The sequence below is a fragment of the Anolis sagrei genome, chromosome 4, assembly GCF_037176765.1.
Source record: "Anolis sagrei isolate rAnoSag1 chromosome 4, rAnoSag1.mat, whole genome shotgun sequence".
Lineage (NCBI taxonomy): Eukaryota > Metazoa > Chordata > Lepidosauria > Squamata > Dactyloidae > Anolis > Anolis sagrei.
In genome coordinates, this window is record NC_090024.1 from 203405161 (window position 1) to 203419138 (window position 13978).

A 13978-nucleotide genomic window follows, 5' to 3' on the forward strand; every position below is an offset into this window, starting at 1 on the left:
TGCAGTTTCTGTATTTCTTGAATTAAATCTTCCCATTAAGACTCAAGATTCACTGGAGATGCATAACACATTGAACTTTACTGCATGCTCTCTCCACACCCTGCAAGCCACTAAACTAGATATCCAATAAATACCTAAACAAATATTCAAGGAAAGGATGCACAATATATGTTATTTATAATTTGCCATTTCAAGATTACCATGTTTCCATGGCTATCTTTACACAGCTACAGTGTGTATTGGACTCAAATAATGACTATGTTTATTCATGACTCAACTTTTCTATAGTTCTGTTAAAATTTAAATGATCTGGTCTTCAGTTGCAATTGCAACCAACATTTCCAATGGATTTCAAAAGAATATGTGATAAATAAGCTTCAAAATTTTAGTTGCAGTTGCTCATTCAGTTTTGTATGAATGAGTCATGATAATATTTTGTGATAAATTAACAGCCAGTTTATATCTTACTATTATTTTCTGGGTGAAACAAAAACCCAGAAATTACTATACTGTCTTTAGTTCAAGCACGTTTGTAAAAAAAATGTGCCTTAAAATGTGTTGAAGTTTTTATATCTGTTATCTTCGTATTTAATGATTTTCCCCTTCTACATCTGAACTTTATTGTAGTGCAAATGGCATATATGAACATATAGCTATTATTTTAATACATAAAAACATATTGTGTCTAGGACTGCATTTCCAAATGGTGTATATTTAATAAATGCACTCTCAATTTTGTCCTTTGTGGCAAAGAAGCTGATTTTGTTTGTATAATGATAACAAAGATCTTTATTCCTGGTTTATGAATGCATGCTTCCAATATGATAGTACTTTTTTTATATAGCACATCACTAGAACAGTGGCGTAGTGGGTGAAATTGCTGAGCTGCTGAACTTGCTGAGCAAAAGGACAACAGTTCAAATCTGGGGACCGGGGACAGCTCCCGCTGTTATTCCCGGCTTCTGCCAACCTAGCAGTTAGAAAATATGCATATGTTAGTAGATCAACAGGTACCACTTTGGTGGGAAGGTAACGGCGCTCCATGCAGTCATGCTGGCCACATGACCTTGGAGGCATCTATGGACAACGCTGGCTCTTCGGCTTAGAAATGGAGATGAGCACCACCCCCCAGTCAGACATGGCTGGACTTAATGTCAGGGGAAAACCTTTACCTTAGAACAATGAACAACAGAATAAAGTTGGGAGAGGCCTTGTGAGTCATCCAGTCCAACCTCCTGCCAGGAAGCAGGGAAATCGCACTCAAAGTACCCCCAACAGATGGCCATCCAGCCATTTCTTGAAACCAGAGCATTCCAAACATTTTAAAGCTCTTTTTAGATGTGCCTTACTAGCAAACCAGAGGTGAGAACAGCCTCTTTTAAGAGATATGGACATATACATAAACTGTAATAACAAAATGCATGAGGACACAGATATATGATTTGTAAGGTAATAACATATATTTCCAAGATCTTTGGAATACATGAGTAAAGGATACTAATCAGCACTTTGGCTGCACAAAAATGCACGTGACATGGTATGTCTTATTTCACATAGACTCAGATATTTCTCCCTAGGTTTACGAGGCACACCTACACACTGCAGCCATACACCAACGCATGGCGATGCAATTTGGAAATCTCTGCTTGAAACCTTTTGGAAAGAGCACCTCATCTGCAGGTTTCTTTCTATACAGCGGAAGGAGAGTTCCATTCCTCAAAACTTTTACCTAATTTCTATTTTTCTGGAAATAGGAACATGCAGCCTTCACAAGGTCTTACCTAACACAGCATCACTAAAATCTGAAATGCCTCTTTTTCAGAAATGGGCCCTCCAAGTGTTTTGGATTTCAACTCCCACAATTCCTAACAGCCTCAGGCCCTTTCATTTCCCTCCTCAGCTGCTTATGGAAGGAAAAGGAAGCCGCAGTTCAGTGTCTTCCAAATAGCCCAGTCTTCTGTAATGATGACGGAACAGGCACGGGCAAACTTTGGCCCTCCAGATGTTTTGGACTTCAACTCCCACAATTCCTAACAGCCCAAGGCTTAAACGGCTTGGGGAGGGGGGAGGAAAGGGCCTTAGGCTGTTAGGCATTGTGGGAGTTGAAATCCAAAACACCTGAAGGGCCAAAGTTTGCACATGCCTGCTCTATTTGCTCTCCATGCCCCTAACTGCAGCTGATATATGAAACCTAAGTCACCCAGTCTTCTGTGATGATGATAGAACAGGCATGGGCAAACTTTGGCCCTCCAGGTGTTTTGAACTTCAACTCCCACAATTCCTAACAGCCTTAGGCTTAAGTAGCTGGGGGAAAAAAAGGAAAGGGCCTGAGGCTGTTAGGAATTGTGGGAGTTGAAGTCCAAAACACCTGAAGGGCCAAAGTTTGCCCATGTCTGCTCTATTTGCTTTCCATGGCCCTAATTGCAGCTGATACATGAAATCTATGATGAATTATTTTGCCTATGAAAACTGTGGATTTTATCCTCTTTGTAGTGGCGCCCTGGTTCAGCCAAGTACAGATTTCTTTCACTTTTATCAGCTCATTTATGGACTTTTGAGATGATGTGTGGTTTTAAATGTTTCCCTCTGGGGATTATGACCTCTCTGGTGTGTATCTTTAGCAATCCTGTTTATTTCATTAGCTCGGGAGCTCATCCTCCGAAAAATCTCAAAAGTTGGGTATTTGGATGCACCTGCACTGTAGAGTTCGTCCAGCCCGACAGCACTTTATTAACCGACATGGCACAATGCTAGGAAACTCTGGGAGCTGTAGTCTTACAAGGTCTGTAGCTAAACTACAACTCCCATGATTCTACAGCATTGAGGCATGACAGTTAAAAGTGCTGTCAAACTGCATTCCTTGTGTAAATGTATTGTGTGAATGTGCCTGACTTTTTTGGGGGGGGGAGGGGGATCCTTCCCTCAGAGTGGCGCTCTCTTTCTCCTTCCCTCGCGCGCGCACACCCCCCTCCCCCGTGCGCGCGCTTTCAAAAGACCAGGCGACCGTTAAATTCCGTTGGGAGCCAGGCTTTCGCCTCGAGCTCTTTCCCGCCTCTTTCCCCCTTTGGCTCTTTAGCCTCCCCTCTCCTACTTTCCTGCCAAAGCGTCGCGCGCTCCCCCCCCCCCCTTTCCAGCCGAAATAATAACGGCTAGCGAGGGCGCGCGTGCACAAAGGTGCTCGCTCGCTCCTGACGCCCCCTCCCTTTCCCAATAACAATACATATATTATATATATCTCTGTCTTAGACGAAATGGAGCTCGCTTTTACGTTCTCTTTATCAGCTGAATTATAAGGTGACAGAGGTAGCCTTCCCCATCTCTCCTTTCTTGTGGAAAGTGGTGCTGACAGTTCAAATCCAGGCACCACAAAGTCACCAAAAAACAAACAAACATTATGTCTGGCTTCTTACACCAATAAAAAAGCGGCTTGAGAGTTCTCTGGGGAGGTCGAATTAATACAGCTCGAACTGCCAGGGCTCCATCCTAGGGAACTGTGGGATCTATAGTTTGCTGAAGCCCCAGCCTCTTTGCCAGAGAAGCCTAAAAAGACCTTGTAAGATAACAGTTCCCATTACTCTGTGGTCATTCAGCCATGACAGCGAAAATGGTGTCAAACGGCTCTCATTCCACAATAAATGCAGATCTGGGCTGTTTCCTGTGAACACTTCCCTATGGCAAAAATGGAGTTGTTCAGGGAAACATGTCAGTTGAGATTTAAACAGCGGGATTAAGAATGGGAAATGCAAGAGTGTTACATGTGGAAAAAGCAGCCCATACCATAGTGTTCAGAGATGTTCCCACAATGACCATATGTCCTGATTTACTACCATATTAGCCCATTTCTATAGTAGGCTTATGTTTACAGAAAATGCTGATTATTCAAGAACACAGTGCTGCAGAGAGGAAGTTACTTTTCAAAGATAACAGTACATTCGGACAAAACCATATAACCCAGAATATCAAGACAAAACATCCCCCAATATCTGCTTTGTACTGGGTTATCTGTGGGCCCTTCCACATAGCCATATAACCCAGAATACCAAGGCAGAAAATCCCACATTGTCTACTTTGAACTGGGATATATGACAGCAGGCATGTAGCCGGGGAGGTGGGGGGTGGGGGGGGGGTGGGGCTGTAGGGGCTTCAGCCCCCCCCCCGAAATTCTCATGGTGGTCCGCGAGAAGGCCTTACTGGTACATTATTTAAACTGTTATGTTTATTAATATCATGATCTGATCACCATTCTCAATATATCTCATATGTATGGGGGTATTGGGGTAACCATACAAAAGGTTTGCTAGGGTAGGCCCTCTTTCACCCAGACTCAGCCCCCCCCCCCAAATAAAACTCAGCCCCCCCCCCCCCCAAATCAAAATCCTGGCTACGGGCCTGTATGACAGTGTGGATTCAGATAACCCAGTTCAAAGCAGATCTTGTAGGATTTTCTGTCATGATATTCTGAGTTATATGGCTGTGTGGGGAGGCCCTGAGTCCTCACTGCCATATATCCCAGTTCAAAACAGACAATGTGAGATTTTATTCAGCTGTGTGGAAGGGGCCCCAGACATCTATATTCATATTGTCAGTATCCTTGGGATCAAAATGTAAAAAGGTGCTTTTATAAGTTTACTTATAGGTTCACACATTATTTTCAATAAAAATATTTTAAACATTTTTCCAGACAAAGAACTTTTCATGACAGCAATTACGTTTCACATATTTATTTATTTATTTGCATTATTTTTATTCTGCTTTCCTCCAGATATAGGGACTCAAGCTGGCCAACAACATGATATGAAGTAGACTTTTATCACACTTTTGTTTTTTAAAAGAAACTGTAATTTTAATTGAATTTTAAAAGTTTTTATGAAGTAATTTTTTTTTTTACATTTTATCATAATGTGTTAGTTTTATTATCTCCGAAAGCTATCTTGGGCCCCATTCTTGGAGAAACACAGCACACTAAATAAATAACTGATATAAAAAATAGAAGGAACGCGCAATTGGTTTTCTTTTAAAATATTACAGGATTTGGTGGAATAAAGGAAACAACTGAAGAAGTGGTGGAAAAAACAAGAATATGTTATGAATGGGGGACAACATTCACTAAAGCCTCCGAAAAATTTAGTGAAGGAATGAAATAGGGTGATGATGCCATTAAAATCTTCCTCTGAAAGCAGTTGTGTAATGAAAACAACAGATTGTTATTGTTTATTGTTGCTTGTATACTTTATGACATGTTTATATATGGTCAATAATCTACTAGTTTTACATTTTAGATAACAATAACAAGAAAAGAAAACAAAGAGGTAGTTGATACATACAATTTATTCAGTCACACTTGCATTGCTTTCAGTTACACTTGCTTGGATTGCAGCTTCATTCACATTCAATGAATAGCTGTTGTCAGAGTATGAAATAGGGATTGTAACACTTTATACAAATGAAGATTAGGTGATATCATGAACAAATTTCATCCTTCAAAGTTGCAATATTGGATTAGTGACTTCAATCAAAGACACTTAAGAAGTTATGCCCAGATTTAAAATTATTCTCTGCACCTGTTTCTTTGGACCTCATCACATTAGAGTATGAATCCACTTTAATTCCATTTTCTGCCTGCTGCAGAATTCTGGGGTTTTAGTTTAGGGAGGGGCCTTTAACAGCCTCACTAAACTACAAACCCCAAAATTCTGCAGGAGGTAGAGACCGGATTCAAAATGGATTCATTCTCTAGTGTGATGAAATACTTAGTGATGCCAAGAGGTATTTGCACATAGGAATCATGAAGTTTTTCAGATGTTGGGCTGCACTTTTCATCAGACCTAGTCAGCCCATCCAAATTTAGGAACTGCACTTCAATGCATCTGATAGGCTGCTTAATTACAGGACTCTGTGGACTCTAGACCTAGGGCCCTTCCACACAGCCATATAACCCAGGCAGAAAATCCCACAATATCTACTTTGAACTGGGTTATCCGAGTCCACACTGCCATATATTCCAGTTCAAAGCAGAAAATGTGGGATTTAATTCAGCTGTGTAGAAGGGGCCATAAAATGTAGCAAAGGCAATTATATAGTGTTTTGGAGTCGTGTTAATTATGCTCAGAGGGGCATTATCTCCTGCCCAAAGGACCATAAAAACACAATCAGAGTAAACAATAATGACTCCAGGGTTTACTCATGAGGTAAATGTCAGCATTTTTCTGTCCAGTAAGCAGCACTGGCTGTCTGTAGTGCGGGCATTGGATAGGTAGGTGGTAGCTACTTGTCTCTTGTGTGCCAGTGATCAGAAAGGAGGAGTCCTTTGGCAGACTTTAAGGACCACAGCCATGCGCCATTTCAGTAAATTATTGAAGTCTTCTCAAAAGCAGTGAGTTGAGTAAATCAGGCACTGCTTACTTTGGCAATTCAGTATGCTCCCCTTCTCAGTCAATATGTGATATTTGGAGAGCTTTACTATCTTATGCCATAGGGCTATTTTAAGAATTATTTAGTTAAGCAGTTTACATTAGTGGGTTGTTGTAGGTTTTTCCGGGCTATATGGCCATGTTCTGGTGGCAATTTTTCTCCTGACGTTTCGCCTGCATCTATGGCAAGCATCCTCAGAGGTAGTGAGGTCTGTTGGAAGAAGGAAAAATGGGTTTATATATCTGTGGAATGACCAGGGTGAGACAAAGGACTTTAGTCTGCTGGGGCTAGCTGTGAATGTTTCAGCTGATCACCTTGATTTGCATTCAATGGCTTGGAAGCGCCTGGGGGGAATCTTTTGTTGAGAGTGATTTTATGTGCCTGTTTGTTTCCTCTCTGTTGTTTTGCTGTTGTAATTTTTGAGTTTTTTTAATACTGGTAGCCAGATTTTGTTCATTTTCATGGTTTCTTCCTTTCTGTTGAAATTGTCCACATGCTTGTGGATTTCAATGGCTTCTCTGTGTAGCCTGACATGGTGGTTGTGAGAGTGGTCCAGCACTTCTGTGTTCTCAAATAATATGCTGTGTCCAGGTTGGTTCATCAGGTGCTCTGCTATGGCTGATTTCTCTGGTTGGAGTAGTTTGCAGTGCCTTTCATGTTCCTTGATGCGTGTCTGGGCGCTGCGTTTGGTGGTCCCTATGTAGACTTGTCCACAGCTGCATGGTACACGGTAGACTCCTGCAGAGGTGAGAGGATCCCTCTTGTCCTTTGCTGAACGGAGCATTTGTTGGATTTTCTTGGTGGGTCTGTAAGTGGTTTGTATGTTGTGTTTCCTCATCAGTTTCCCTATGCGGTCAGTGGTTCCCTTGATGTATGGCAAGAACACTTTTCCTCTGGGTGGATCTTCATCTTTACTCTCGTGGTTTGTTCTCGGTTTTGCAGCTCTTCTGATGTCTGAGGTGGAGTATCCATTGGCCTGTAGAGCCCAGTTTAGGTGGTTCAGTTCATCTTACATGTTTACATTAGCCTGGACAGTCTGAATAGGCATAATACTTTGAATGTTTGAACTGAAATGTTTAAACTGTTGGTACTGAAATGTTGATTCTTCTGTCTTTATTACATCAGAAAATGGAAGAGGAGAAATCATACAAATTTAAATTATTTCTACCTCCAAAATTGAATAATGCCCAGGTATCTGCTGTCAAACCTCAAACACATACACGAGATGGGGAATATTATCAGGTAAAGAAAAAAGTTTTAAAATGTAGCTAATGTTTAATATCACATCCCCCGTGATAGTCTTAACTGGTGAACTGTTGCCAATATAGTGTGAGAATTAGGTGGATCTATAATTGATTGATTGGCAGAACCTAAAGTGTCTTCACCAATTGTTGCTCTTCATCTTGGAGAAAAGAGACTAGTGAGATGCCTACAGGTTCAGTCTTGAGTAACCCCTTTATAAATCACTTGGGGAGATTTCTATTACCCCAGAGGACAGGGTCACAATTCAGAACGATCCAGACAAATTGAAAAGCCAAAACTAACAAAATGAATTTCAGGATGAAGGAATCTAGGCAGGATTCAGAATACAGAAATACAGTGAAAATGATTTAAAAATCTTAGAAGAACACCTGCTAAAGAAGAATCAACAATGTGATAGGAATGTCATGTAGGGAAAGGAGCCGACATACTCTGCTCCAAAAATTAGAACAGAAACCAATAGAACAGAAACCCACCTAAACATTGGGAAGAAACTTTTCCGTTTAAGAGCTGTTCAACAGTAGAATGGTTTGCTTTGGGGAGTGATGGACTCGCCATCTTTTGAGGTTCTTAAACAGAGGTCAGAAGACCATCTTTCAGGACTGATGCAGCTGTGTATTCCTTCATAACAGGAGTTTGACCAAATGGCCCTAGTGATCCTGCCCAATCTTAAAATTCTATGATTCTATGCTCAATATTTCGAGACTGAAAATAGTTTTTCTTATAATAGTGACCTGTGATAGAAGAGTTTCTGAGCTCAGATTCCTTTCATCACAGAAGAGGAGATATATATTTCTTCTAGGTAGAACTAATTTCCACTTAATGTTTAATTCAGTGTTTAATTGGCCACAAAAATGTCTCCTTCCACTCTTTGGCTCTACTTCCTTAGGAGATTATTGCTCTGATTAAGCCACTACTCACAGTCTTTACCAAACTTGCTTTACTGATATGATGCTACGGGGGTGCAATTTTGTAATGATTCTCATTGTACCTAGGTATCTTTTATGGATGTGGTGATGAATTAGAGATGGGTGAAGGAAGAAGTTCTGTTGGTCAATAGAATAGCCACCGTTGGTTTGGAACAATGGATTCTTGAATGTTGTACAAACTTATAAAGGATCATCATTCCATCTTAAAGTATGCTCTTGGACTCAGTGCTGTTCTTGAAGTACCAAGTTGCTGATGTGACTTTGCTTTATTAGACTATGTACCTGCTGCAACCTACTTGGGAAAGACAAATCTGGATATAGTGTCTGGTGCTTTTGTTTAGACACTTTAATAATATTTCAGTTAGACAACTGTAATACATTTTACTTGGTTCTGCCGATGAAAAGCAATTGAAAATTCTAGTTAGTGAAAAATGTAGCATCCGTAGTATTATCTTCTGTGTACTACAGAGACCATATACCATTGGTCTTCAACCCACTGTTCTGTTCTCAGTTTGTTTTTGAGTAATAATGACAAGAATGTTAATTGTTTGGAAGGGGGTTGTGGCCAGAAAAGCCATGTATAAATGCTTAGAATAAATAGTAAGTCCTAATAATTTCATATATATTTTTATACCACTATTTGATTCCTTCCCCAGAATTTTAACATGGGAACTGAAGATGATTATAACTTGCCATTTGGGATGAATAGTACTTCAAAATATATAGATCTCACAGGTAGGTAATAGGTATTAAACATGGGAATACAACAAATTGTTAAAAGTCACTGTACATGGTTTTTACAGTATTTAATACCGAACCTCTACAGTTGGCCCTCCATGTTTGTGAGTTGCACTATTGAGAATTTGATTGTTTGCATATTTGATTAATATATTCTCTCAGTCTAGGTCAGGGGTCCTCAAACCTTTTAAACGGAGGGCCAGGTCACATCCCTCAGACTGTTGGAGGGCCGGATTATAATTTGAAAAAAGCATGAATGAATTCCTATGCACACTGCACATAATCTTATTTGTAGTGCAAAAAACACTTTAAAACAATACAATAATTAAAATGAAGAATAATTTTAACAAATATATACTTATTAGTATTTCAATGGGAAGTGTGGACCTGCTTTTGGCTTTTTTTTTGTTGTGTCAGGAGCAACTTGAGAAACTGCAAGTCGCTTCTGTTGTGAGAGAATTGGCCGTCTGCAAGGACGTTGCCCAGGGGATGCCTGGATGTTTTGATGTTTTATCATCCTTCTGGGAGGCTTCTCTTATGTCTCCTCATGGGGAGCTGGAGCCGATAGACGGAGCTCATCCATGTTCTCCCCAGATTCGAACCTGCGACCTGTCAGTCTTCAGTCCTGCCGGCACAGGGGTTTAACCCACTGCGCCACCGGGGGCACCTTTTGGCTGATGAGATAAGATTCTTGTTGTTGTTGCCGTGTCCTTTCAAGTCGTTTACAGACTTAGGTTGACCCTGGGCTGGATAAATGACCTTGGAGGGCCATATCCGGCCTTAGTTTGGGGGACCCCTGGTCTAGGTCCTTTAGCACCCCTGGGCCTTAGTTTGAGGACCCCTGGTCTAGGTTCTTTAGCACAACTCTGTGGTCAACTGCTACCAGGGGTCATAATGGAAGACATAAAGATTCCTGGAGAGAACACCTCCTTAGTAAGTCCTCTTCTGTTGTCATTTTCTGATGGAAGTTGACCATAGACTTTTGCTAGAAGACTTAGAGATTCCTAGAAAGGTGTTTTTTCAGGTTAAAAATAGTATTTGCATTGTTTTCATTTTTGAGGAAGCCCTGAACCACCTAATTTCCATGAAAATGGAGAGCCTATTATAGTATTAAAATGGTATGTTCCCCTGTACATTTGATAAATAAGAATTCAATATATCTATTTTATATTTATTTTGTAATCTATAATACTTGGATGAATATGTGCATAGAAATAAAATTTGTTAAAAGCAAAGTAATTCAGTTGTGGTTTTGTGATATCATGCATGCTTTCTTATTAGTTGTACCAGCGTAATCCATTTATGTATATTGAAATAAGCAATATGAAATTTTACTTTTTTCTAGAACCAGTTTCACAGAACATGAAACTTGTACCTGTGATTGATCAAGAGGTCAGTTAAGTATTTCTCTGATTAAACATACCCAAGAATTTATTACTAGCACTATAAATATACATTTAAATTACACTAGTTTCACTTCTTTTTTATTTTGAAGGCGTTTCTTTTCAATATTAGAAAAAAATGTCCTAGTTCTTCAGTCAGATTCTAGGAGCAATTTGTGAACTGTTCTAAGTGAACAACAATACTGCAACTTGGTGCACATGAAACAAACAACAACAGGGATCTATTTCTTATATATTTAATCTAGGACATGATCACTGTGTGAACATCTCAGGTACACATTGCAGACTATACTATGTAGTCTGTGATTTTCTGTATTCAAAATACAAATTATTGCACTTTGTCATAATTGCATACAGACTGCTCATGGTTGTCTTTTGAAATAGAGCAAAACAGTATTGTGGCTAACTCAAAGCAAGATGCAGTCCCCAGAAGTGTTCTATCTAGTTTTGGTTATTGGTAGTCTTATTAAGAATGATAACAATGTTTCAGATTGAAAGGGCTCAGGGAGCTTCCAGACCAATTTGAAAGGTAAAGCAGATGACACACAGATCCCTACTAACAAGGCAGGTGATGCAGAAGAAAGTGATCCAGGTTTGTCCCAGAGTCAAACAGCAATCCAGATTCAAAAAAAAAAAAAGAAAAAAAGAAAAAGTAAGGTGCCTTATACAGTCCTCGAGTTACAAATATCCAACTTGTATAGGACTCCTAGTTATAAATGGAGGTGAGATAATAAGAAGTGAGAGGAAATCTACTCTTAGGAAGGGAAATTCACTCCTATTAGAGTTATCATGGGAAAAGATGTCTCCACTGAAGCTTTATCACCAATCCTTGTTTCCAAAACAACTCCATATTTTCAAAATCCAGTTGTCACAGGGACAGAAAGTGAGGTGAAATCTTCTGAACAGGGTCACAGAAAGTAAAACACACATTACTGGGATGTTAACCATTCTCTGTGAAAGCCAAAACACACACACACACACTTAGCTGGTGTTTACACTTAAAATGTACCTGTTCTGGCATAAATACACATTCCGTTTAAGTACAAACATACAGAAGGTATCTTGTTCATAACCTGAGGACTGCCAATCCCGAGTTAGATTATTGGTCCATTTAGCCAATTATTGTCAATTCTAACTGACAACAACTCCCTAGTAATTCAGACAGGATCTCTGGTATTCCTTGGTCTTTTGTCCAAGTACAAATAAGACCAAAACCATCTTAGTTTGTAAAGTCAGTGTTTTGGATAGTATGATGGCAGATAATCAAGTTCAAAAAGCAATACAAGACTCAAGAACCTACCCCTGGACACCACTGAGACCATTTTCCAGCCATTTTTCTCTATATGTGTATCTTTTGGTGTGCTTTGGGAAGGTATGGAAGACCTTGCAAGGTGTGGGGAAGAAAAAGGCTGCAGCTTTAAGTGGGTTTGGCCTTTCTGCAGAAAAAAAGGCTTGAAAATTGGTCCCCAAATTAAATTTTGATGAGCCTGGGGACTAAAGAGGGTTCCTGAGGATTTCCAAGGGTAACACTTGGGGGCCACTTTGCCCCATTCTTGAAACAGAGGAAGTGGGTTCTGGAATGAGATAAAAACTTGCTTCACTAAAAACTTAATAGTTGAAAGTTTTTCATGTGAAATAAATTGTTATCCAATTTTTTAATTCAATTGCATTTGAGGTGAAATTATTGAAATTGCTTTATTAGAACATGGATACAGTGAATGAACTTTATTCAAGACTTTACAAAGAAGCTGAAAAAATCAAGAGATGGAAAATCACTGTAGAATATGAAGTCAAGGAAAAGGAAAGAAAATTACAAGAAAATAGAAAGATTATAGAAGCCCTACGCAAAGCCATTCAAGAATTACAGGTAAATATTTACTGCATTTTGAAATGTATAATTTTTGAAATACAAGAATAATGAATTACAGCTCAGGCTTTCTAACATATCAGTTTCTATAAGGTTTTGAAAAGAAACTATTTAATCATTTCTTTGTTGGGGGGAATAAATCAGGACTGAGAATAGAATGTGTGCTTACCTTATACCCATTCAGTCTCCATACTCATTTGGGATCAGGTGATTTGAATTCAGAGTCACTTATTTCTAAGTGAAAGAAGCGACTTGATAGTATGAACAATGGACAAAAACCTCCTACTCCCAATAATATCTTAATTGATGCATTGTACACTTTTGTGAATATGAATGGATGGGTGTGAATGGTATAACAGTTTTGTGCCCCTAATAAACGAGAGCACATTCTTAAACTGGACTTCTGTGGAATTAAAAGTTATTTATATATTTATATCTCACTTTTCTCCCAATAATAGGAATGAAGACTTGTACTTAGTATTCACACCTCATAAAGCTATTCTAAGATTAATATGAAATAACTCCAATTTTACCAAGCTGCAAATATTTGGATTAATAACTATTTGCATAAAATTGGGAACAAAAAATAGAAACAAGAATAGCATCTAAAATCCTCCTTAATTTTTAAACATATAAAATATATTTTCATTCCAGTTTTTATCTTATAAAATAAATGGCAAAACAGTAGGTGCCCTTCTTCCTCCTACCAACTTCTTCCTCCAACCAAAACAGTGGGGTACAAGAAGAGTACTGCAGTTCTTTATGCAAATAATTGATTTGACAGGAAGAAAATGTGTTCATGACATAGCTGTCTTTTGCCAATGTTTTTGGGCATGTTTCACATGCTGAAACACAGTTGCACAAATGAATTTCATTCAGATTTTCAACCATATTACATATTATATTATATCTAAATTGCTTCTCGCTTGGTCATTACTATAAATAATCTTGTATAAGTATTCTTTTCTGGAGGTTTTTAAGCAGAGGCTGGATGGTCATCTGTCATAAGTACTTTGATTCTGTGTTTCTACATGGCAGGGCATTGAACTAGATGTCCTTTGTGGGCTCTTCCTTAGGTCATTGTTGCTGCTGCTGCCTGGCTTACTCTAGAGTAAGTGGCACGAAGGAGGAAGAGGAGGGGGCTGGAGGAGATGCCTTCCTTGCATGAGAGATGGAGGTAGCACTGCAGCAGCAGCAAAAAATGACCCAAGGCAGCAGCTCCAAGAGCTGAGGAGGAGGGAGGAGGAGCCACCATATACTCTCCAAGGCATTTGAAGGAGGTTTCCCACTTCCAGATAAGGAAGAGGGATGACCTCTTGGAAGAGGAGAGAAAATAAGGGTTTACTTTTTTTGTTTGCTGAGGGATGAAT

At 39.3% G+C, this 13978-nt stretch overlaps 1 protein-coding gene across 1 annotated transcript in view; it reads left to right on the forward strand.

Moving 5' to 3' along the window:
- The first annotated feature begins 7539 nt into the window (after positions 1 to 7539).
- The window catches only part of SYCP1 (synaptonemal complex protein 1), a 93004-nt gene continuing 86565 nt past the window's right edge, over positions 7540 to 13978 (forward strand). Inside the window, exons 1-4 of the mRNA XM_067467063.1 lie at positions 7540 to 7653; positions 9257 to 9335; positions 10684 to 10730; positions 12444 to 12608. Of these exons, the coding sequence (XP_067323164.1) occupies positions 7540 to 7653; positions 9257 to 9335; positions 10684 to 10730; positions 12444 to 12608 (405 nt within the window). The remainder of the gene's footprint in view (positions 7654 to 9256; positions 9336 to 10683; positions 10731 to 12443; positions 12609 to 13978) is intronic.